This window comes from Talpa europaea, assembly GCF_964194135.1.
Source record: "Talpa europaea genome assembly, chromosome: 16".
NCBI classification, from domain to species: Eukaryota; Metazoa; Chordata; class Mammalia; order Eulipotyphla; family Talpidae; genus Talpa; species Talpa europaea.
In genome coordinates, this window is record NC_140084.1 from 39,979,168 (window position 1) to 40,004,667 (window position 25,500).

The following is a 25,500-nucleotide window of genomic DNA, read 5'->3' on the forward strand; positions in this document are numbered from 1 at the left end:
GTCACTGCCACCCTTCCCCCAGCAGCAGGAAATGCAGGGAACGTGCTGCACTGGCACACGGGTGAGGACTGGCTGTCACACATAGTGGAACCAGTGGTCAACCCCTTTTCTTGCCTTAGGAAATCTCTGAGTGCTCTGGCCTTCTCCCCTGATGGCAAGTACATCGTGACGGGTGAGGTGAGTGGTGATCACCATTGAGTGGGTGAGGAGGGGTCCTGGGGCCATGCCTTCTGCCCCTAGCAGGTCTGGGGACTCCCTGGAATTACACCTTCCTAAGCCTGCAAAATTCCATGGTGGGGGCCTCCCTGGTGGTGTAAGGGTTAAGTTGCAGCACTATGAAGCTATCCGCAGCCACTGCAGCACAAGTTCGATCCCTAGCCAGGGAGCTACCTACATGGCACAGCAGACCTCTTCTGTCTTGCCTGCTGCTCCCCTTAGTAGTGCATTTCAGTCAGTCTGCCTGTTCTGCTCCCTACTCTGTCTCCCGTACCTCTGGCCTGTACCCCAGTTCTTGTATGTATAAATAAATAGATCTTTAAAAAAAAAAACACAAAACTCTGTGGTGCATGGAAAAGGTAGCTTTCAGGCCCACCCTGCGGCAGTGCCAACTTCAGCCTGACAGCCCCTCTAGCCCTGCATAGTGCAGAACCGAGGGGCACTGACGGCCCCATCTTCCCCAGAACGGACACAGGCCCGCTGTGCGCATCTGGGACGTGGATGAGAAGAGTCAGGTGGCAGAGATGCTGGGCCACAAGTATGGTGTGGCCTGCGTGGCCTTCTCCCCCAACATGAAGCACATCGTGTCCATGGGCTACCAGCATGACATGGTGCTCAACGTCTGGGACTGGAAGGTGAGACTACTGGGGGTGGGAGAGCACCCCGAGTTTCAGGCATTGGGAGTCCTAAGGGAGATGATTTGGTAGCGGGCTCCTTCACCCAGCAGACATTTACTGAGCACCTGCCCCATGTGGGTCCTGGCTCTGGGCGCTTGTCACAGGGCACTGACAAGCTGGCAGCTGGAATTATATAATAATTTTTCAGCTGACCACTTGTGATCCTGTGAGTCTGTTTCCTCATGTAGAAAATGGATATAAATAGTATCTCCAAGTTGTGCGAATTCACTGAGTTGATAAGCACTGAAAGACTGGACTTTGGAACAGCTGGGGGAGGATTTGGAGTTGGCAGAAGTAGGTTCCGAGTCCTGGCTCTGTGTGACCTTGAACATGTGCCTCCCCGCACAAGCCTCACAGAGTGGGAGGAGAAGTGCCTCCCTAATAGAATTAATAGAGGATTCTGTGAGTTTTCCTGTGAAACCCTCAGAGGGGCCTGGAGCAAGGCCTGGGGGTTGCGTTACCCCCATCTCCCAGCTGCGCCTGTCCCCAACACAACTGCAGAGCTCGGACTCATGGGACAGCTCTGGAATGTACCTTCACTTGGGACCCTTTCTGAGCCTCAGGCTCCTCTGTACTGGGAATGGCAGGACCCCATATAGGCTCTCCGTCATGTAGCTCACAGGAGGGCCCAAGGGAGACCGAGCTGGAACAGGGCCGCACAGGCTGAGCAGAGGCACTAAGAGTACAGTGGGGTGGGTGCCGGCTTGACCCTTTCTGCACTGATTCTTCCAGAGGGACATTGTGGTGGCCTCCAACAAGGTGTCATGCAGGGTCATCGCCCTCTCCTTCTCAGAAGACAGCAGCTATTTTGTCACTGTTGGGAACCGGCATGTGAGGTTCTGGTTCTTGGAAGTCTCCACGGAAGCTAAGGTGAGTTTCCAGCCCCGCCACCTCTAGCAGGCCCGGGGGGTACCCATGAGAACCAGTGTAGACTCCTGTCTCTGCCTGAGTTTTGGGGGCAGTGGTCTCAGCCTCCGTCACCTCTCAGGGTCTGGCTTCTGCTTCAAGGCCTGCTCTCCAGGTGCTAACTTGCTCCCCCTGCTGGGAAGCCTCTTCACCTGGCTGGGGCCTGTTCTGCTTCCTGGACGGCTGTGGAACTAGTGCCTTCCACCTGTTCTGCCTGGAAGTTGTGTCTCCTGTTTCTCTATGTCACATCTTCTGGTCTCCGAAGGCTCATCGTGACCTGGTTGGGGTCTAGGCCATGTGCACAGTGCCTCACTATGCCCCGCTTTGCCTCCAGGTGACGGGCACGGTGCCCCTTGTGGGTCGCTCGGGCATCCTGGGTGAGCTGCACAACAACATCTTCTGTGGTGTGGCCTGTGGACGGGGCCAGATGGCCGGCAATACCTTCTGCGTGTCCTACTCGGGCCTCCTGTGCCAGTTCAATGAGAAGAGGGTGCTGGAGAAGTGGATCAACCTAAAGGTACCCCACCTGCCTCTCCGCCATAGGGGAAACACTGTTCCCTGGATGCATGTTTTCAGACACGCAGCAGTGTCCCTGCCTGGTCGTTGATGGTACAAGGTCTAGGTTTCACTTCCCTTGTGTCACTGTGGGTGGGTGACTTTCCCTCTCTGGGCCTCAGTTGCCTCATCTATGAAATGGAACTAGTGCTGCCTGCCTCAGAGTTGATAGGGGTCATGATAAGCTTTGGAAGGCATTTAGCTCAGGAACCCAGGATGGGCGTCAGGGTAAATGGCATGCTGTCAGGTGTGTGGAAGAATTACAAGTTCTGGGGCCTCCCTGCTGGTGCAGGCGGTTGAGCGCGGCACTGTGAAGCTGTCCGCAGCCTCTGCAGTGCCAGTTCCATCCCCACCAGCCACGGAGCAAACCACATGGCACAGGGGGCCTCTCCTGTCTCGCTCGCTGCTCCCCTCAGCAGTGTTTTCCAGTCAGTCTGCCTGTTCTGTTTCCTGCTCTGTCTCTGGTGAATCCTCTCACCCTCCCACACAACTGGCCTGTACCCCATTCTTGTATAAATAAATAAATCTTAATTAAAAAAAAAAGAATTCCAAGTTCTACCTCTTCCCCAGCTGTTTAAACACCAGTGTTGCAGTGTTGTTTTTCTCACTTGAATCCTCCTCTAGAATTCACGCAACTTAGAAGCAAGTCAGAAGCTTTCTCCAGGTAGCTGTTCATTCCCTGAGGAGTTACCTTAAGTGACTGATAAATTAAGTCCCTCCAGGTCTATAAAAACTCCTCTAACCTGTGCCCAGAGGCCTGGCACTCCTGCCCCTCTGCTGCCTCTCCTGGCAGACTAGAGCCCCTTGTGTATTTAGTAGCTTTTTCTTTTTTCTTTTTTTTTAAAGATTTATTTTTTTATACAAGCATGGGAGTACAGGCCAGAGGCGTGGGAGGATGAGAGAATTCACCAGAGACAGAGTGGGGAGCAGAACAGGCAGATGAACCAAAGACACTGCTGAGGGGAGCAGCGGGCAAGACAGTAGAGGTCTGATGCACCATGTGGGGATCTCCCTGGCCGGTCAGGATCGAACCCGCGCTGCGGAGGCTGTGGACAGCTTCACAGCACTTCACTCAACGTGCTGCGCCACCAGGGAGGCCCTTTAGTAACTTTCTATGAGGCTTTGAAGGATAATCTTTACAAAGCTGTTTTTAAGCAATTGGGGGAAAAAATTAAGCCTAAAATTCACCCCTTTCACTGCAAGGGACCTACCTGAATTTTCCAGAGTCTGCATTTTCCACACACAGCTGAGTTTATTGTCGAGCAGTGACAGCCCTGTCCCATCATGCCTCTCCCGCCTGCTACCATGTCGCCTTACCACCGACTGCGCTGTGTTCTGATTTCAAAAATCTTAAATTGGCTAAAATGGGCTCCTTAGACCCAAGGAACTAGAAGACTTATCTGGAGGCTGTTCTGTCTGTCCCCATGTCCCTGAACCAGGCCACACAAAACACCAAACCCACTTGGGTCCTCTCTGCCCCCACAGGTCTCCATGGCTTCCTGCCTCTGTGTCAGCCAGGAGCTCATCTTCTGCGGCTGCACAGATGGGATAGTCCGCATCTTCCAGGCCCACAACCTGCACTACCTCGCCAACCTGCCCAAGCCTCACTACCTTGGGGTGGATGTGGCCCAGGGCCTGGATCCCAGGTACTGTCTGGTGGGGAAAGGAGCATCTGTCTGCCGACATCCATCTGTGCTTCCTGGCTGGACACAGGAGACAGCTCCAAGGAGGCAGCAAGATTTCTGCCACCTTGAAGCCTGCTGTGTAGTGGGAGCCTGAGGATAAACAAGCACCCAAGCAAGAACACTGCAAATGGTCATAGATGCTTGTGTGAAATAAAGCAGGGACTCGTGGAGAAGAGGACTTGGGCAGGCCATTTTGACTGGTTGGCCAGGGGAAGCCTCTCTGGGGAGAAGGAGCCTGCAGTGTGGACAGCTGGGTCCGGCAACAAGTGTAAAGGCCTCACGGGGACAACACATTGCCCTGGCCTGTGTAGGAACCACTCGGAGCTGCAAGGCCAGAGCCAGTGTTTGGAGGCAGCATGGTAGCAGACAAGTCTGAGCTTGACAGAGGTAGCAGAAGCAATCTGGGAGGCGAGAATTCTACCCCTTGAACCAGTGGGCAGTCACAGGGCGTTTCGGGCATTGGAGTTACCTGACCAGGCTTTGAGTAGAGCCCGCTGGCTGCCACCTTAAGTGGGTGGAAGGGCTGAGCTGTGGCTGTTAGAAGCAAATCTGAGGAATAGCGAGGAGGGAGAAAAGGAGTTGGTGTGGGAGAGATGGGCCGCCATGCCATTGCCAGGCAGGAGGCAGCTCGTGTGTCCCCAGAGACTGCTGTCACTCTCAGGGTGACACTGATGGTGATCGTTGACCCGTGTGGCCCTGTTAGCTTCCTCTTCTGCAGGAAGGCAGAAGCAGTCTACCCAGATACAGTGGCACTGACTTTCGACCCCGTCCACCAGTGGCTGTCCTGCGTGTATAAGGACCACAGCATCTACGTCTGGGACGTCAAAGACATGAACAAAGTAGGCAAGCTGTGGTCAGAGCTCTTCCACAGCTCCTACGTCTGGAACGTGGAGGTGAGCCCCTCTCTCCCACCCTCTGCCCTGCTCAGCCCTCATGTGGGGGCTCAGCTGGAGGAAGCTTCTGCAGGCGTTAGCCATTCCTTGGAAAGTTGTGCCACAGCTTTTCTAGGGGACACAGCTGGGAAGGAAACAAAAGTCCTACTTTTGTAGGGCTCACTGGAGAGTCAAGCATGTGCCTGCCCAGGACAGCCATACAAGAAGCAGGTGCTCCCTGGAGAAGGAGAAAGAGAAGGGTGGAGGGGCCAAGGGGTGAGGCCTTTGACCCTCAGCTAGAGCAGGAACTGATGCACCTTGAGAGCTTGCTGGGGAGGGGCCTTTTGTTTGTTTGTTTTTTTTTTTTAAAGTGATGAAGTTTTTGTTTTTGGAGAATGAAGCTGTGGGGATATTTAATTCTCTAACGCTGTTCTAAGTACCGCTTACAGAAAAGATGATGGAAGGAGAAAGAATTATATTTTACTTTTTTTCTGAAAATTTCTCACTCTACTGCTAGGAGAGTTTGTCCTAGAGAAATTACATTTTCAGGGGCCTCCCTGGTGGCTTAGGGGTTAAGTCTCAGCACTACATGGAGTTTGAGTTCGATCCCCAGCCAGGGAGCTACCCACATGGCACAGCAGACCTCTCCTGTCTCGCCCACTGCTCCCCTCAGCAGTGTATTTCAGTCGATCCGCCCACTCTGTTCCCCACTCTGTCTCTGGTGAATCCTGTCACCCCCCTCCACACCTCGGCCTACATCCCACTTCTTCTGGACAAAAATAAATAAATCTTTGAAAAATTTTGAAAAGAAATTACATTTTCAGTGGCACAATTCAGAATTGGGAGCAATAACTCCTCTTTCGCGGAAGCATTAGTCAGCCTTTTGACTGAATCCTTCTGTCTTCATGGATCTGATATTTCCGCTCAAAGCACTTTTCTCACTTAACAGAAATATATTTTAAAAATTTGTATGTGAATATGATTTGCCTTCAATAAAAGGTGATAAAACTAAAGATAAGGCTAAAGGCTATTTTGATCACCTCCCCACCCCCAACCTGCCTTCATCCTCACCCCTATGTGTCTTTTGGTTCACTTTTTTGCATCTGCTTGTAATTTTTGTATAGATGTCCTCAAAAGTATCTATGGATAGATCCTTTTATCACTTCTGGAAAATTCTCAGCGAGTATGGATTTAAGAATTGCCTCAACCCCATTCTCTGTCTTTTTGTGTAATTCTAAGATCCTATCTCTCTAGCCTTCAGCATTTAAAAAGAAAATAGATCTAGAAGACCACACAAGAGAAATGTACAGTTTATCGATGATGGTTAGCAGCTGTTGCTGCTCAGTGCCTAGATCCGTTTGTCATCCGGGTTTGCAATACAGCGATATTCTAATTCTATCATTTCTTTTTACTAGTTGGACTTCTTATATGAAGAGACACTTCCCCTCATCTACCATTTGGTCAGCCAGTGGTACACTTCATATAGGAAAGGCAGGATAAATGCTTGATTCTTTCCCTTTACTTCCCAGTTCCCTCTAAAGGTAACTAGTTGTTTCTATTTAATATCATTATAAACTCATATATTTTAATATGTTGGATATATTTTAATCCACTGCAATGATTGGAACTCAAGACTGTTCCATCTTCCACCAATTGAAGCCTCTTTATATTGACTCCTGAATCCCTGGACACGACCCTATAGTGTTGCTCTCTGGGATAACAAGATGTTCTGGGCTCATCTTGTATATTTCCTGTCCCAGACCTGGAATCAGTAGTTTTAAGGAAACCCTGGTTTGGTTTGGTTTGGTTTTCAGTTCAAGTTGGGATTTCAGAATCACAGTTTGGGTGCCAGGGATGCTCATAGATATTGGACTGGTCCTCCCAGAATTCTAGTTCCCAGAGACTTAAGGGATGATGGGATTAAAATAGCCCCAGTTAATCATTTTAAGATAGTTACACTGAATCTATGTGATCTGATCATGTAGCCATTATGTACTATATTCTCTCTCTCTTGACTTCATTTATTGGTGGCGGGGGGCAAGTGTACACATATATATTATGGTAAAACACATATACCATAAAATTTACTGTTAAAATAATTTTAAAATGGGCAACTCAATAGTATTTAGTTCATTCACAGTACAACCATCACTACTATCTAGCTCTGGAACATTTTCACTGCCTTAAAAGGAAACTCTGTACCCATTACAAGATATCTCCTTTCCTTACTTCCCCCAGCACCTAGCAACAACTTGTCTGCTTTCTGTCACTATGGATTTGCCTGTGCTGAATATTTCATGTAAATGAAACTATAAACTACATGCTTTTTGTGTCTGGCTTTTACTTAGCATACTTAGCATAATGTGTTCAGGCTCGTCCATGATGTAGCAATTTTTGGTACCTCATTCCTTTTTAAAGGTTGAATAATATTCCATTTATGGATTATCCTAATTTTTGTTATCTGTTCGTCACCTGATGGACATTTGAGTTGTTTGCAAGTTTGGTTCTTATGAATAATGTTGCTGTGAACATTCATGCACTAGCTTTGTTTGAACATGTTTCTGGTCCTTTTGGGTATATACCCAGGAGCAGAATTGCTGGGCATATGATAATTCTCTGTTTACCTTTCTGAGGAACCACCAAACTTTCCCACGGCAGCTGTACCATTTAATGTGCCCCCCAGCAACATACAAGTGTTCCAATTTCTCCACATCCTTGCCAATATTTGTTTGTTTTTTGTTGTTTGTTTTTTATTCTAGCCATCTTTGCATTTGGGTGACTTGGATTTCTCTAGTCATTTGTGGGTATATTTTTATACTTATTATGTCCTCTTGATGATGACCCTTTTATCAGTATATAATGCCCTTTGTCACTTAAAGCAATTTTTGACATAAAGCTTATTTTGTCTGATATTACTATGGATACCAATAGCTCCTTTCATTTACTGTTGATATGGAATTTATTTTTCCACTCCTTCACTCTAAAGCTGGACGTGTCCTTGCATATAAGATGAGTCTCTTACAGACACGGGGTTTGATGTCTGGGCCTTTGGATTTGCTTTCTGGAAGCTCTTTTTGTGTGTGTGGGGATTGTGGATTAAAAAATCTGCACTGCTGCTGTCATCTCAGAACCTAGCCCTCTACATTTGCAATCTCTTTATGTGTCATCTCTCTGAGCTGTATTCTGAATAATGCTTTTAGTTCTATCTTTCAGTCGGCTTCATTTCCTTTCCAACTGTCTTAATCTTTATTTTTTAATGTTTCCTTTTTCATTTGTATAAATATTTTTTTCTTTTTCAGATAACCTGTTTGGTTATCCTTTAGCGTTTCTCCTTGGCTCTTCATATTTATAACACTGTGAGAGTTCTTTTATTTCATTAAATGTATTTAATAGTTACTTTATGTACTGTCTGATAGTACAACATTTGAAGCTTGGCTGTTATTTCTGCTGCTTTCTGCTCATGGTACCTTGTTTCCTTTTGTGTTTAGTGGGTTTTGACTAAGCTGCCCATTTTTCTTGGAAATTTATTCACAGGGATGCTTGTGACCTGGGCTGAAAATGGGCCTACGATATATGGTAGTATTTTATGTTCTTTTTCTTGTGTATTTTTCACCCAGAAGGCATTCCTCTATGGCTGTTTACTGAGACTGACATTTTTTTCCCCACCCAAAATAACAGTATGTCATAGCGCTATCGTTGAAGTGGCTGTAAGAGTCACCCTGTGCCTTGTCCTCTGGGGACTGTAGGTGTATCCTGAGTTTGAAGATCAGAGAGCTTGTCTGCCATCAGGATCTTTCCTGACTTGTTCCTCAGACAACACCATCCGCTTCTGGAACATGGACAGCAGCCCTGACTCTCACTGGCAGAAAAATATCTTCAGCAACGTGAGTGACGTCACTGTAAACCATCTTCTAGGGGGACCACAGACCAAGTTTAAACTAGAAAGTGGGGACAGGATGGAATCTGATGGAACCCACATGTTAGACTTCACTGGGGCACCAAAGTGGGTCATTTTCTGGCCCCCTCTCTTGCTTCCCTCTCTCTGTCTAAGGTAGCACTGTCTGTCCTTTCTGCTTCCTTCTGCCAATCCATGCCTGCTGCCCAGGCATGTGTGGGTGCTTACTCCAGGCAAGCCAACACAATCAATAGAAATGAAATTGCTCCCCAAGTCTTCAATCAGAATCCCTGGGAAAGCACCCGATGGGCCAAACCAGACAGGGACTTGCCCTTTCTGTCCACCAGCCACACAGTGAGGCCTCAAGTGAGGGTCCCTGAGAGGGCTGGCAAGATCCCAGAGAGCTGTACAGGGAGGCTAAGAGATAACATTTTGCTGAAGAAGAAATGGCAGGTGTTGCTAGGTCAGCGAGGTGCCCCTCTGAGGGGCAGAGACCTGCTTCACACATTCAGTTACTCTGAGACACTTATGAGTCTGGTGCAGAGCTGCATGCTGGGGACCCATCCATGACAGACCCCTCTACCCTCATGACACCCCGTCTAGGGAGGAGGCCACAGTCACCACAGAATGAGGTGCAATCACAGGCCTGATAAGGTGCAATCGCAGTCACCTGAGGGGAGGTGGCTCCTCACTAGCGGGACCTGCAGCACTCCTTTAAGCTCATCACTAGCATGGGGGCAGCATTCTGGAGAAAGGGACAACTAAGCTGTGTCATGGAGCATTGGGAGGAGTCAGAGGGGAGGGGAGAGTGTCCCACACCAAGGGTATTCCCTGTGCAAAGGCCCTGAAGTGGCATAAGCTGGGCCAGTTGGAAAACCCGAAAGAGATCAGTGCGCCTAATACAAAAGAGCTCCTTAATGCAGAGGCGTGCTACCAACACGCCTTACTACTCTGTTCACCCCAACCCAGTACCACATCTTCTCTTCTGCACCTGTGACATACATGCTAGATTTGACTGCACACAATAGAAAAACTCAAAACAAGAAGTAAACCTTAGGTTTTCTGACTCATAAAAATAGTGTGGAAGCAACCAGTCCAGGCTGGTTTTGCAGCTGCAGAAAGACCTAAGAGAGCCAGGGTCCTCCCTGGGGCCTAGTGGCAAAGTCTCAGCATTATCATTGCAATGGCCTGAGTTCGGTCCCTGGCCAAGGAGGTGACCACATGGCACGGCAGACCTCTCCTGCTTTGCTTTCTATTCCCCTCAGCAGTGGATTTCAGTCAGTCTGCCTGTTCTGTTCCCCACTCTGTCTCTGGTGAATCCTCTCACCCCCTGCACCTCTGGCCTACACCCCAGGTCTTCTACACACACAAAAAAAAGACCTCAGGGACCCAGAAGCCTTCCATTTCCCCACCCTGCCATTTGGTCCTCATGATGCAGTGTGTCTGCTGGAGCTCCAGTTAGTGCATTTGAGTTCCAGGGAGCAGAAGAGTTCTTGCTTGCTTTATATTTCATTGACGGGAATTTATTCACACAACCTCATCTTACTGCAATGCAGGCTAAGACAGTTATTATTCTGAGTGGTGAACCTCCCAGGTCGAAATTGGAGCCCTGTTAATAACAAAGAATGGGGGACAGAATTGCAGAGGTGCTGCAGAGCTGCTCACTGCCCTGCCCCCTGCCCCCGCAGACCCTGCTGAAAGTAGTGTACGTGGAGAATGACATCCAGCACCTGCAGGACTTGTCACACTTCCCAGACCGGGGCAGCGAGAGCGGGACGCCCGTGGACGTGAAGGCCGGGGTGCGAGTCATGCAGGTCAGTCCTGATGGCCAGCACTTGGCTTCAGGCGACCGAAGTGGAAATCTGAGGCAAGTGGCCCCTGTGAGGGTGTCTAGCATACACCCCCAGCTTGGGCTCGGTCACTCACGCTGGGGGGAGAAGCCCGGGCCTCGGCCTCTCCAACTGCCCATTAGAAATGTGGGTAACAGTCTTCTCTGGTTGAGTGGCAGTCTGGCAACCAGCCACCCCTGGGGACCTCGGGGGGGCTGAGATCAGGGTAACTGCCGGATCCTCTGCAGCTGGGCTGTGCAGTCTTGGCTGTAGAGTGGACAGGCACAGGTGCATGACTCTCGGACAGGTGACACTTTCCCCAGCCATGTGGTGCTACTGCTCAACTGTCAGCGGAATGCCAGCTGGAGCTTGGAGGTTCTGGCAGCCCTGGAAGAGAGGCCAGAAAGATAAGACATTTGAAGGCTTAGGCCTGTCTACCCAGCTACAGAGGTTACAGCCCAGTAGGTGCTGGCAGGACTTGAGCTGTCACAGGGACCAGTTTTAAGATGACAGATGACATCTGTGACCCCCTGGTGGCGGGGCTCTCCAGGAGGAACAGATCGGGCGGGAACTCTGATGTGGGCCCATAAACAGCAGCCCTTATAGCCCCAGGAGGACAAGCTCCAAGTAGTCTCTCATTCCCACTGTCCAAAAAGAACAGAAAGGGCAGGTATTTTTCTGTGAAAGTCTGACCTTTAAATTCTGGCAGCTGTTTTGCTATCAGTCGCTACATGAGGCAAACTGAATGTGCTGGGGAGGAGAGGGGACTGCCCATATTGGCAGCTGTCTGCCAGGAACAGCAAAAACAATAACAATAACAAGCTGATGTGGGCATAGCTCTACCCGCCGGCGGGCTGCTGGCCTGATGCTGTGTTATTGACTGATCTCATCTGCTCACTGACCCGCTGGTGAAAGTGCTGTTATTAGCTCCATCTTCAGATGGGTTAACTGCCAGAGGAGCCAGGGCCTGGCTCAGCTAAGAGCACATAGATAAGAGCAGAGGAGCGAGAATGACTGTCTCTTATTTCAGTCCTGAGTGACCTATGGATTGATTTCATTTGGCGAGAACAAGGGAAGTGTAGATTTGAGACTCTAAGAAGGAGAGATTGGAGTCAAATGTTGTCACCCACCGGTCCCATCCTTGAGTATGACCTGTGACCCTCGCCCATCCCAGGGGCTGCCTCTCGTACAGCTCTGCCCTAACCTGCAGAGGCACTCCCAGAGGGCATTGATTCCTTTCCGCACCTCTGGATGAGAAGAAGTAGTTGTATATCTCTAGAATAGTTGGCCAGGGTAGGGAGTCCCCCATGTTGCCTCCCTGGCTACTCTGAACACCCGGGTGGGGGCCTGGGACTCTGGGCAGGGTACAGCGGGCAGCATATGTCTCCCAGGATCCACGAGCTGCACTTCATGGATGAGCTGGTCAAGGTGGAGGCCCATGACGCTGAGGTGCTTTGCCTGGAGTACTCCAAGCCTGAGACGGGTGAGCCCATGGGCAACATGGTGGTGGGAAGGTGGGGAGCAACCCATCTGGCAGAGCTACAGAAAGGGGGTGCTGGTATCTGGTAGGGTATGAATGACAATGAGGGTCCTGTGTTTAATCAAAGCCCCTGCTGCTGTGCCCTGGGCCCAGGGTGCTGGGACTCCTGAAAGCAAAACATCACGGCAGGACTTGACTTGATTCTCTGGCCCCAGCACCCCAAACAGTGCTTGTGCTAAAGAGGAGAATCTTGAATGAGAGAATGTATGAATGAACTGCTGGAAAAGATAGGTTGACAGTTAACCTTACTATTTTGGGAAAGTTTGATGCCGACAGAAGAATTGCAGGTATATTATTAATGAAATACCTGCACCCCCTTTACTCAGATTCCCCCCATTTTTCTTTTAAATTGAACCTGCCCCGGTGACTGCACTATAGAGAATAGTGCCAAAGAATCAAGGCTCTATCTGCTTTCCCTCTCCATTTCTCTCTCTGCGCATGTGCTCTCACACACACACCCACACTCTCATGCATACACTCATGCACACACACATGCACACACTCAGCACACACACACAATAAAGGAATAGCACAGACTAATTTTTTCGTCTGCTAAACCATTTGAGAGTAAGTTGCAGACGTGATGCCTCTATCTGTAAACGCTTCTGCACGCATCTGCTAGGGATGAGACACCCATTTACACGACCAGTCTGTCAGTCAAGTCTGGGGCTCTCACTTTGGCGCTCTGCTGTCATCTGGCCGTGGGCCTTATTCACAGTCTTCCAGTTGTCCCGACATTGTCGTTTATGGCACCTCGGTTTCTCCAATCAGATTCACGATTGAGTTGACATGTCTCTCCTGTGGCCTTTATTTTGGAACCTTTCCACAGTCTGAATATGCCTTTATGACTTAGGCCTCCTGCTGAGCACAGCTCTGTCATTATATAGATTTTCTTTCCTTTTGGTCTATTTTCCTCAGTTTGACTCCAGTAATCCATCCTGGACAGGAACATAGCATAGGGGGAATCACATCCTGATTTTGGTTTTTTGGTTTTGGGGAGATTTTTATTTTTAATTTTTTACATCCTGACTTTGAACAACCCTTATCCCCATGCTCTTTCCTTGCACTCTCCAACCCATCAGAATTTTTTTTTTTAGTCTCTCTTCAGTCAGTACATCTTTCTTTCCCTCAGCACCCTCTGCCTCAGGTCAGGTGTTACGCCTCAGACATACCAGGTGACTATGGTAGGCTCTGTCTGAGGGGTTAGCAGGGTATGCTGGGTGACAGGAGGCGGCATGGTGGTGGGTGATCAGGAGGGCCTGGCTGAGGCCCACCTACCAGAGCTCGGGGAGTCAGGGGGCAGTGTTTGCAGGAAGCTGAAAGGTTGGCAGGACTTACCTGGAGTCGCAAAGAGATACATGTAGCAGGACGCAGTGCTGGGCTCTGCCAGGGTATCTATCTGCCAGGGGCACCACTGCAGGAACATCCACATCGAGGTCCATCCTCCCTGAACTGGTGGCGCGGATGTGAAATTATGGGGTTTACTTGCTCTGGGAGGGACTATCCAAAATGGAGGCGCAGCTCCTTTCTGGGTTTGGGGCAAGTTGGTTGAGTTTCTAGAACCAAAGATCCCTTTTTCAAGACCTGGAAAGTTGGGTCGCGCTGAGACAAAGGCATAAAGTGGCCTCCCAGGAATCCACCCCCCTGCCCCCCCTTCACAGGACTGACCTTGCTGGCCTCAGCCAGTCGGGACCGGCTGATCCACGTGCTGAACGTGGAGAAGAACTACAACCTGGAGCAGACCCTGGACGACCACTCCTCCTCCATCACGGCCATCAAGTTTGCTGGTGAGCCTCTTCCTGCCCGCCTCCTGCGCCTCATGGTGACAGCAAAACTCCCTCTAGCTTAAAGGAAACAGGGCACAGCTTTTTCTGGACTCAGGCACAGCTGCTTCCAAAGGTTGAAATTGTTTTAGTGGTCAGGACCCCCCCCCCCCCCTTCAGCTGCATGTTGCTCTGGAGGGCAGCGTCTCTCTTGTCTCTGCCAATGGAAAGAGGTGTCCCCTGTTCCTGTTAGTTTGGCAGAAACCAGGAGCCTCTTTCCCTTGTGCTGGCTTGAGAGCCTGCCTTTCCACAACAGTAATTAGTGCCAGGGCTTTGGCTGTTCTCTTGGGTCAGGTCTGACTTATGTGTCCACAGACCCCGTCTGCCTCCACCTCGATCCAGGAGGACTGATGTGAGGCAAGTATGGACTCCCAAGAGGAATCAGGGTGTCATTCTTTGAGAGGGGAGATGGGTGCCGGTCACCTTGGCAAAAAATTAAATGATGGTTGTTGGAGACTAGTTCTTCTGTGCTGGGCCGTGAGCCTTGCACCGCCGACACCAGTCACATGGCCAGTGGGTGCAGGCCTAGGGGCTTGTCTAGGGGTGTCCCCTGAAGCCTACGTTCAACCAGGAAGACAGATTCCTCCATGACTGGAAAGATTCGGTATGGAGATCCTGTGATTTCTTAAGGGATTTCAAGGGGAGGAAAGGCAGGCCAAGTAGGGGTTTGACATGTCAGGACCCAAGAACTTGTTCAAGACCATCCTCCAGCAGAATCTCTTCCTGGAGAGAATGTATTTACTTCTCTAATGTTTTGACAATGAAGAGTTTTTAAAATACAATGTTGTGCCTGAAAGTATACTTGTGTCTTCCCCACTTCCACCCCTGCCTCTCTCTAGGTAAGGTGAGAGGGAACTGGGCAAACATCATAACAAAGTTTGATGTGTCTTAATAAAGACCTATTAAAAATTCATCTACTAAAACTTGTCAGACAGCCTTGAAAAACTGTAGAATAAATCAGTAATCTCCCAGCGTGGCCAACAGTGACCTTACCTTTAATGAATGGTCTCGATCCAGAGAGGTGATGACTAGCCAAGGGAGCGGCCTGGGAGTCGGTCCTTCAGGCACCTCTGAAGGGTGTGGGCAGCCTCAGAGCCCCAGCCAATTTGAGAGAATGTAGGTCGTGTGCTCTCTGCCATGACCAGGCTACCCTGACCAGGCTGCCGCACCCAGGCCACCAGCTGTCAGAACCCATTGTAACTACCTGCTGAAGAAGGAGTCAGTGTTTTAACGTCCTAGTGTGAAACATATATCAAAACAAGTGAATATAATCTGTGTATAGTTTATAGAACAAAACAATGAATGTGTCAAGTTCAGTGGGTAGGTGTGAAGTAGAACAGACACACCCGCTGTCCACAGCCAGCAATTGTTCTGCTTGCCCTTGCTCCTGACATTGCTAAATATTAAGACTTACCCCCCAGGTTGAGAAGCAGAACCAGAATCTTGCAGGCCTTCTTTGGGACCCTCCCAGGCCACGCCCGCGCACCCCACCCCTGGAGGTGGCTGTCATACCAAGGCTCTGAGTGTTTCCTATTTCTTCTTTTTTTTTTTTTTTAAAGATTTATTTATTTATTTATGCAAGCACTGGGTACAATCAGAAGTGCAGGAGGGTAAGAGAATTCACCAGAGCCAGAGCGGGGAGCAGAGCAGGCAGAAGGACCGAAGTACACTGCTGAGGGGAGCAGCGGGCGGCAGGAGAGGTCTGCGCGCCATGTGGGACCCTCCTCTGGTGGCTGGGGAGCAGCCGGTGATCGAACTGGCACTGCAGAGGCTGCGGGCAGCCTCGCAACCCAGCGCTCAACCGCTGCGCCACCAGGGAGGCCCTTTTTCCTATTTCTTCTGTCTCTTCATCCTTACCACAGCTCTGTGGTATCTGGTATTCTTATTACATAAAGTATAAAAAAAAAGAAAGTATAAAAGCACAAACAGTGATAGCGCAGCAGGCAGGTGCTGTTTCAGGGGCTCCACACAGCCCCCCGGGCCTGATGCACTGATAGGAAGCCCAGGTCAAAGCACAGTGAGTGCCCAGCTCTGCCCTGCTCTGCGCCCCGGGCAGAACAGTGCCGCTTGAACCCTGGGTTATATCTGTAGGTAGACGAGCTCGCAAGCAGTCAGGAAAGAGTGTGCATGAGGCGCAGCCCAGCCCAAGCTATGTATGGATGTTCTGATTGTTCATGATGACCTGAACCTCCTACCGTCTGCCCTTGCTCCCTGCTCAGTCCCACCCCCATTTTGCTGCCCAAGACACCTTTCCAGATCTCAAGTTGGACATGGTGCTCCTTCTGTGTCCCTGCCTTTCTTTCTCTCTGCCCTTGCTCTGCAGAGACCTAGCTTGCCCCTGCTCCATCTGCTCCCCAGATACACACAGCTGAAATCTCATGAGTCCTGCCTGCACTCAGTACCCACCTCACTTCCTCCAGGAGGCCCTTCCAGACTTCCAAGAGTTCCTTGTGCAGTTCCCTGGCTAGGATCCTTGGCCTGTTAGGCCCTACAGAGACCCAGCCCTGTCTAATGTAACCCCTCTCCCTCCTCCAGGCAACAGAGACATCCAGATGATCAGCTGTGGGGCCGACAAGAGCATCTACTTTCGCAGTGCCCAGCGGGTAGTGTGGGGTGGCTGCCTCGGGCAGGTGGGAGGCTTGTCAGGGGAGTCCTCTGACGGCCCTGTCTACCATGCCAGGGCTCAGATGGACTGCACTTTGTCCGTACCCACCACGTGGCAGAGAAGACCACTTTATACGACATGGACATTGACATCACCCAGAAGTACGTGGCTGTGGCCTGCCAGGACCGCAATGTGAGGTGAGGCACTGGTCTGGACTGGTTTCTGAGTGGGGACTATGTGGAACCTAGTAGGTCTGTCTCCTCAGGAGCCTTATGCTTTCCTCCCCCACCCCCACCCCGGGTCAGTAGAGACGCAACGGGGTGGAGGGACCCAGTGTTACTTTGGAGCTGACCTTCTCCAGGCCTAGCCAGAGGCTTCCTTTTGGCTCTCCAGAAGTCTCTGGGTGACTGAGAGGTGCTGATAAGGCTCAAACTATTCATTCATTTGCATCCACTGAGCACCTATCTGGGATGGCCACTGTGGGGGTTACAGAGGGGAGCAGGGCAGCTGCATGCCCTGCCTTCATGGAGTTCACAGTCCAGTGGGAGACGGACAGACTCCTCACCAGACAATGACAGCAGGGAGTGGTCAGAGCTGGGATGGGGGGATCCCAGGGAGTCGTGGGCCTGGAGAGATACTTGACCTCACCTGGGGATCTGGGGGCTTCCTGGGGGAATGTGCATCTGAGCTGAGAGTGGGAAGATGTGGGGAGTAAGAAGGGGTGGGGCAAGGGAATGTGCAGAGGGCAGAGCTCCACCTCTGCTCATTCACACTGGGCGCCAGGCACTCGCCTCGCTGCCTGGCAGGGCACGGGCATTAATTCAGCGGATACCCTAGCATATAACCCCCACGTGAGACTTCAGCCTGAGCTAGTATCTCATCATCAGAGATGGGGTTTCACTCCAAGCACAAGATGGGCAACAAGCAGTAGTGGGGCTTGCCAGGGGTGAGGCAGTGGCGGGTAAAGCTGGAACAGGGGGTTAGAGGGGACAGGGTGGGCAGGGCCTTACTGGCTACATTATGCTCCCCCTCCCCCCAGAGTCTACAGCACCATGAACGGGAAGCAGAAGAAGTGCTACAGGGGCTCCCAGGGAGATGAAGGGTCCCTGCTGAAGGTGAGTCAGGGACCCTTACAAACCACTCACACAGGCCCCTGTCTGTCTGTTGCCCTGACGGGCCACTGAGCCCCTGATCAGGGGCTTCCAGGTTGGCCAGCACCCACTCCAGCCTAGCATGCAGGGGAGGGTGGCCCTAGAGCTTTTTATTTCCTCAGCACTTCCCCAAGTAGGACAAGTGTAAGTGGTTTCACTCCAGGTAGCAACACAGAGGTGGAAGGAATAGAACAGCCTGGTCCCCCTCACCAGGAGGCCCCCATTGAACATGTGTTATCCAGGACAGGTAGCGACCTTCTCAGAGCCTTTGGACTTGGGGAGTTGTTTCCATGCAGGCTTGAGGTTCAGACCTCCCTCAGAGCCTCCTCAGACTGTGACCTTGACAAGTGACTCCCCTCTGGAGCCAGTTTCTTTTTTTTTAAAAAGATTTATTTATGGGCCTCCCCATTGGCACAGCGGTTGAGCGCTGGATTGCGAAGCTGCCCGCAGCCTCTGCAGCACCAGTTCGATCCCCGGCTGCTCCCCGGCCACCGGAGGAGGGTCCCACATGGCGCGCAGACCTCTCCTGCCGCCCGCTGCTCCCCTCAGCAGTGTACTTCGGTCCTTCTGCCTGCTCTGCTCCCCGCTCTGGCTCTGGTGAATTCTCTCACCCTCCCGTGCTTCTGGCTGTACCCCAGTGCTTGTATAAATAAATTAAATAAATAAATAAATAATAATTAAAAATAAATCTTAAAAAAAAGATTTATTTATTTATGCATACAAGAACTGGGGTACAGGCCAGAGTTTCAGGGGGTGAGAGGATTCACCAGAGACAGAGTGGGGAGCAGAACATGCACATTTACTGAAATCCACTGCTGAGGGGAGCAGCAGGTGAGACAGGAGAGATCTGCTGCGCCATGTGGGTAGCTCCCTGGCCAGCCAGGGATCAAACTCGTGCTGCAGAGGCTGCAGATAGCTTCATAGTGCTGTTCTTAACCCCTTGCACCACCAGGGAGGCCCTAAAGCCAGTTTCATCCTCACTAAAATGCGAATTGCCCCTATCAGACCGGTCACACGTGTGCAGTGCTCGGCACACGCCAGCTGCCACTGTGACCGTAGCTGTGGTTTGTTCCACCTGTAAATGGGCACGGGAGTTCCTACTACCCCAGGGTATATGGACCTGGGATGGGTCCCTGTGCCAAGTGTCCGGCGTAAGACAGTCTTAAGGCAGTGGGGGGCTGAATGCTCAACCCACCAGGCTGCCCTGGTATTCCATGGGTCCTCTTCCTTGGCAGGTTCACGTGGACCCCTCTGGTACCTTCCTGGCCACCAGCTGCTCTGACAAGAGTATCTCAGTGATTGACTTTTACTCAGGCGAGTGCATTGCCAAGATGTTTGGCCATTCAGGTGAGTCCGCCTTCCTGCTTGGGCCACCTCCCCACGCAGCCTTCTCAGCAGACCAACATTGCTTCTCTCTGCTGCTTGCAGAAATCGTAACTGGTATGAAGTTCACCTATGACTGTCGTCACTTGATCACGGTGTCTGGAGACAGGTGGGCAGGGCCTCCAGGCTGCACCTGGCTGGACCTTTCTGAGGGCCAGGGAGCGGGGGTATGGTTGGGAGAACCTGTCCTGTGTGCTGAGCGGTGGCTCGGGCACCCTGCCTACGGCTGCCTGCGCAGAGGGTTCTGCATGTTCCCGCTAACTTCCTCCAGTGATGCACCCAGCTGTCACACCAACCCTGAGCTCAAATCCCAGGTCTGCCATTTATTGTGGCCTTGAACCAGTCATTTTTTCCCTCTCTGAGCCTCAGTTTGCTCCTTTGTAAGAGAGATGATAGCACTTGCCTTGAAGCTTTTCTGGTGAAAATCTGAAATCCTCAGCACAGGAGTGGTGCCCAAGGCAGGCCCCTTTGGCACACCCGTCAGTTCACTACATACCTTCCTCACAGCCCTCTTTCTGGCTTCTGGAGACTTTCAGAGCAGGCCCTGGTTTGATGGGATGCCCTGACCACACCCAGGGTGTAGAGCCCCTGCACAATGGGGTGTGTTTTCTGGGCAGGGCCGGGGACAGGGGTCTGTGGTGAGCCAGGTGCTCCCGGGTCAGGCGGCCTCCATAGTTGCTGTTCCTCCTGCGTCTCTCCTGGCCCCTGCAGCTGCGTGTTCATCTGGCACCTGGGCCCAGAGATAACAAGCTGCATGAAGCAGCACTTGCTGGAGATCAACCACCAGGAGCAGCAGCAGCAGCAGCAGCAGCAGCACACGAAGCACGGGAAGTGGAACGGCCAGCCCAGGTCCTGCAGTCACCTGTCCATTCCCAGTCTGCCCTTTCCCCAGAGGAATGCCTGGCGCCCTGGGCCCCAGGAGGAGTGAGGTCCTGGGCCCTACCCTTTGTGCGCCCACGGCCTGGTGGGGAGGTGGCCTTGCAGTACAAAGTTAGGGTGATAACGCATGGAAAGAGTTTGGAAGTGGAAACATCAAGTGCGCAAGGAGCCTGTGAGCAACATGATGGGAGAGCCCCAGGACATGTGCAGATGGCAGTGGGGAAGGAAGTGGTCATGGAGGGGCCAGTGGAACTGAGATGTCTTTTTCCTTTTTTAAAAAAATTTACTTATTTGTACATCCAAGAACTAGGGTGTAGGCCATAGGTGTGGGGGCTGAGAGGATTCACCAGAGACAGAGTGGGGAGCAGAACAGGCAGATCAACTGAAATGCACTGAAATACACTGCTGTGGGGAGCAGCGGGGAGATGGGAGAGGTCTGCTGTGCCATGTGGGTAGCTCCATGTGAGTAGCTTCCTGGCCAGGGATGGAACTCGTGCTGCAGAGGATGAGGATAGCTTCAAAGTGTGGTGCTTAACCCCTTCTGCCACCAGGGAGGCCCGGTTTTTTTTTACTCTTTAAATGAAAATCCTTGACTTTTTTGAGTCTTCTCAATATATTTCAAAGTTTTTTTTTAATTTTTTTAAAATTAATTTATTTATACAAGCACTGGGTACAGTCAGAAGCATGGGAGGGTAAGAGAATTCACCAGAGTCAGAGCGGGGAACAGAACAGGCAGACCAACGAAATGCGCTGCTGAGGGGAGCAGTGGGCACGGCAGGAGAGATCTGCACGCCATGTGGGACCCTTGCCGGTAGCCAGGGATTGAACCAGTGCTTAAGCACTGTGCCACCAGGGGAGGCCCATACTTCAAAGTTTTAATGCTGCCAGAGCAATTTTATGTAGTATGAATCCATACTATGTTTTGTTTTTGTTTTTGTTTTTTTTTTAAGATTTATTTATTTATATAAGCACTGGGTACAGTCAGAAGCACTGGAGGGTGAGAGAATTCACCAGAGCCAGAGCAGGGAGCAGAGTAGGCAGAAGGACCGAAGCACACTGCCGAGGGGAGCAGCGGGCGGCAGGAGAGGTCCCATGTGGGACCCTCCTCCGGTGGCCGGGGAGCAGCTGGGGATCGAACTGGTGCTGCAGAGGGTGCAGGCAGCTTTGCAACCCAGCACTCAACCGCTGTGCCACCGGGGAGGCCCCACCCTCTGTTTTTGACTTGGGATTTTTTTTCATTTGAAGGCCTCAGTTTGAGTGGCAGGTTTGGGGGTTTTTCCTCGCTCCTGCCCCAGGATCTGTCCCTATCTCTCTCTGTCTTGCGGTCTTGCCATTGCCTCCCTGTGGATACCAGGCCTCGGCAGAGACTCTCTGTTCTGCGGGGGTGCTGGCTCTGTTGCAGATCTGGGCACCCAGGGGTGGGTCATTCCCTTGGGCTCCTGATCTTGACCTGACTCTGGCCATGGACCACTGTCCTTGCTCCGGTGCCCGCCTCACTCATATCAAGCATGTTTAGTCTCCTGTCCGCTGAAGGAGCTAAAATCACATACCTATACCCCACCCCCACTTCCCAGAACAGGATACAGCAGCTCAGGACCCCAGCTACTATCAGCTTCACTTGCTGTCCCATTGCTACAGCTCCTGGAGAATTTGTCTTATTTTTTGAGCCCAGTTTTTGTTCTCTCTCATTTATTGGAGCAATGCTTCTAGCAGAAGGGATGTGGCAGGTGATCTCCCAGCACCATATTGAACAGAACCCAAGAACCCAAGCCTAGCAACCCTTGTTCTACCCACCACCCATTTACCTGTATGTCTCCCTTTCCATCCTCATTCCTGCCTTAGACGGGAGACGTATACATCCATGCCCAGTGAGATTTGCTCCCTGAGCCTTGGGGAGCAGACAGAGGATGATCTGGAGGAAGAGTGTGAGCCGGAAGAGCTGATGAAGACACCATCCAAAGAGAGCCTGGATCCAGGTTTGGGAAGGGGCCCTACTGTGAAATCTGTGGGTGCAGGGTTTCTTGGTGTGTTTTCAGGGCCTGGTGTGTATGGAAGCTCAATGATCCTCTTAGTTGGGAGTCTTCCACTAGCAACTAGAGCTTTTCATCGACTTAAGTGGAAACAGAATTATTGGTGCTTAGAACTGAGATTTTGAGAGCATTGGCTTCAGGCATATCTGGATCCCCCACAGATCTAGGTTTATAAGCTCCAGAGAACAGAGCACCTCTTCCTCGATAGTTCAGGTCTGGGGGTCTGAACTAGTGTTCCTGGTGTGAGTCAGGCACCTGCTTCTGAGCCAGTCACTGTGATTGACCAACTTCAATCGTGGTCATCCCAAACCACCTGAGCAAACACTAGGGCTGGTAAGGAAAATATAGGGGGGTGTCCAGGGGAAAAGGATGCTATTAACAAAAGACAATAGTCTATTGCTCAAGCAAAAGAGAGAGTAGCAGCTAAACAAGTTTATGAAAGGCCAGGCAGCCCCTCTATAAATTTCTCCCCCATCTGCATATCACCTTGGCTTAGGCCCTCACGATTGCAAAGATGGCTCCTTGCAGTCTAGGCCTCGGAAACATGGGTGAAGAGGACAACCTCTTAGCAATCTCCTTTGGACAGGAGACTTTCCCAGAAGGTCCCAGCAGTCTTCTCTCAGGTCCATGGGTCCTGAGAGAGTCTGGGAGCAATGACCAGCAATGGGTGCTTTTAGAGTAGACAGCGGGGCCAACTGGATGGCTGATGGGTGGGCCAAAGCAATATGTGAGTTCAGCCTGGAAAAAAATAACAACAGAGTAAGTTAATTATCCTTGTTGCTACCCGCACACCCAGTCACCGAGCTTCCTGTCCAATTTATCAGTTTAGCATGAATCTCTACAGGCCTTTCCTCAACATTACTATCCATGTGGACATCCTCAGCGGGAACACGTCTGTGTCCAAAAATCTATCATCCAGCACATGCGGTTCTGTAGCTCCCCCTCAAAAGTACCTTATTGAGCTGTGTGTTGGCGGATACAAAGCAGGGGTTGCCACTCTCTTAACCAGCAGCATACCCAGGTGGTTAGACCTACCCCCTGACTGGACACTCAGCATTGTGAAGGACTATGCTGACTGCTCCCCCAACAGTGTGCTAAGCCCACTGTTCCCCCACACTTTTGCCCACATTTGGTAATATGAAACTTTTTTTTTTTTTAAGATTTATTCATTTATTCATACAAGCACTGGGTACAGTCAGAAGCGCGGGAGGGTGAGAGAATTCACCAGAGCCAGAGCGGGGAACAGAGCAGGCTGACTGATGAAACACACTGCTGAGGGGAGCAGCGGGCGGCAGGAGAGGTCTGCACGCCATGTGGGACCCTCACCGGTGGCCAGGGATCGAACTGGCGCTGCAGAGGCTGCAGGCAGCTTCGCAACCCAGTGCTTAACTGCTGCACCACCAGGGGAGGCCCTATGAAACATTTTAATTGTGGTCAGTCATACAGGCAACACCATTGTGTACCCCATTGCAGAGACAACCATCTTGTGGGCTGCCTGTCAGTTCTTGTGCTGCCTCTTTGGAAAACCGCCTGCTTACACCCATTGCCTATTTGTCTGTTGGGTAGTTTCTTCTCTTCTCCTGAATTTTGTGTCTCTCCAGATCCTCAGTGCCTGCTGACCAATGGGAAGCTGCCACTCTGGGCAAAGCGACTGGTGAGTCCACGAGAGAGCTGGATGACTGAGGGCTGGAGAAGTCGGGGAGCCCTCCTCCATGCTCTTTGTTCTTTCAGGAACCCTTTTTTTTTAGGCTCAGTTAAGCCCGTCGCGTATTCTCAGAGTCACTTGCCTAGGGGAGTCTCATTGCCCCCGGTAGAGAGAGCGATGAGCATGGCAGACAGTAATCTCTACCTTCACAGCCTATTTTCTAGTGTGGGCAATGGACAGTGGCCACATTAGACAGGTAAATTGTAGAGTATTTTGGAAATTGCTAAGTGCTGTGGAGGAAAAGACATTGAGAAGGAAAATAAGGAGTGTCAAGGGAGAAGAGGCGACAGTTTTATAGTAAACCGAAAAGACCTTACTGAGATATCTGAGCAGAACCAAGCTAGTAAGAATGCTAGAAAAGAATGTTCCAAGCAGGTAGTGGGAAGCAAGTATTGTCTAAAAAAATGTAAAAAATGATAAATGTTCAAATTAAATAAATAAATAGATAGATAAATAGATACATAAATAATGTTCCAAGCAGAGAGATTAATCTGTAGGTGCAAAGGCCATGGGGCAGGATTGTGCTTAGTGTGTTTGGAAGCATAGGGAGCCCCAGATGCCTGGGTTGATGGTGAATAAGGGACAAAGTCACAGAGAAGGACTGAGAGAGGGACTAGGGACCCAGCTGGTTGTCCTCACTGCTCCTGATTGTCCTCCTCCGCTAAGATTTTCCCCAGAATAAGGAGGGCTCTGAACCATGGCTCATGACGACCTAAGTGAGGTCTCTGTGACATCTGTGGGAAAACACTCTGAGGGGCAAGCAGGAGGACGGGGGGGGGGGGTGCGGGGGGGGCGGTGGCCACAGCAGTCCAGGCAGGAGAGGTTGGTGAGGTGGAAGAAGTGGTTAGATTCTTGGGTAGATTTTGAAGGTGGAACCTTCCATTAGATGTGAGAGCCTGAGATGAAACCTGGGTTGACTCGTAGTGGTTAACTTGGGGGAGCAGCAGGCTAGGAACTGGTGGGTTAGAAGCTGAATGCAGAATCTTAAGCCCTAGTTTGAGGGTTTATTTCAGGAGCAATATCAGATCTCGGATCAAAGTAAAAAATTCAGCAAGTTACGGGCCTCCCTGGTGGCACAAGGAGTTAAGTCTCAGCACTATGAAGCTATTCGCAGCCACTGCAGCACCAAGTTCAATCCCTGGCCAGGGAGGTGACCCACATGGTGCAGCAGACCTCTCCTGTCTTGCCCGCTGCTCCCCTCAGCAGTGTATTTCAGTCAATCCAACTGTTCTGTTCCCCACTCTGTCTCTGGTGAATCCTCTCACCCACACCTCTGGCCCATACCCCAGTTTTTGTATGTATAAATACATAAATCTTAAAAAAAAAAATTCAGCAAGTTAGACGCCATCCCCCACTGTGGACAGTCAGGCCTTTGACCGTGCTCTGTGAGGCCCCCAGCTCAGTGCTTGTTGTACCGGAGTTCCCCTCATCACATACGGCACGCTTACTCTGAGGGCCGTGTCCTGAAGCTTTCCTGTGTCTTACTTTGTTTAATCCTCATTGGAATTCATGCTTTCCATATTCCCCATTTCACAGCTAGGGAAGCTCAGGCCTAGAGCGGGTAGAGTCCCACCACTAGCAAATGGAGGCTGTGAGGCTGGGCCTCGGCAGACCGGCTCCAAGCCCATCATCTCAAGCAGCCACCCTCCCCGGGCTCTCGGGAGCACTCTTGGTAGGAGGCAGCACTGGGCAGGACCAGGGGCCCAGGGAGAAGTGGCCGTTTCATGCATGTGTCTGGATGGCAGAGTT

At 51.0% G+C, this 25,500-nt stretch overlaps 1 protein-coding gene across 2 annotated transcripts in view; it reads left to right on the forward strand.

Annotated features, from left to right (window-relative positions):
- Positions 1-25,500, forward strand: part of WDR62 (WD repeat domain 62) — a gene marked incomplete at both ends in the record, with an annotated part of 37,033 nt that overhangs the window by 5,994 nt on the left and 5,539 nt on the right. For both annotated transcript variants that reach the window (XM_084257156.1, XM_084257155.1), the window contains 18 exons: positions 120-177; positions 681-851; positions 1,626-1,763; positions 2,134-2,316; positions 3,840-4,000; positions 4,743-4,932; positions 8,658-8,795; positions 10,495-10,673; positions 12,027-12,118; positions 13,837-13,962; positions 16,534-16,601; positions 16,679-16,800; positions 17,643-17,718; positions 18,990-19,101; positions 19,183-19,246; positions 19,849-19,986; positions 21,859-21,992; positions 23,648-23,700. In XM_084257156.1, the coding sequence (XP_084113282.1) occupies positions 120-177; positions 681-851; positions 1,626-1,763; positions 2,134-2,316; positions 3,840-4,000; positions 4,743-4,932; positions 8,658-8,795; positions 10,495-10,673; positions 12,027-12,118; positions 13,837-13,962; positions 16,534-16,601; positions 16,679-16,800; positions 17,643-17,718; positions 18,990-19,101; positions 19,183-19,246; positions 19,849-19,986; positions 21,859-21,992; positions 23,648-23,700 (2,203 nt within the window). The remainder of the gene's footprint in view (positions 1-119; positions 178-680; positions 852-1,625; positions 1,764-2,133; positions 2,317-3,839; positions 4,001-4,742; positions 4,933-8,657; positions 8,796-10,494; positions 10,674-12,026; positions 12,119-13,836; positions 13,963-16,533; positions 16,602-16,678; positions 16,801-17,642; positions 17,719-18,989; positions 19,102-19,182; positions 19,247-19,848; positions 19,987-21,858; positions 21,993-23,647; positions 23,701-25,500) is intronic.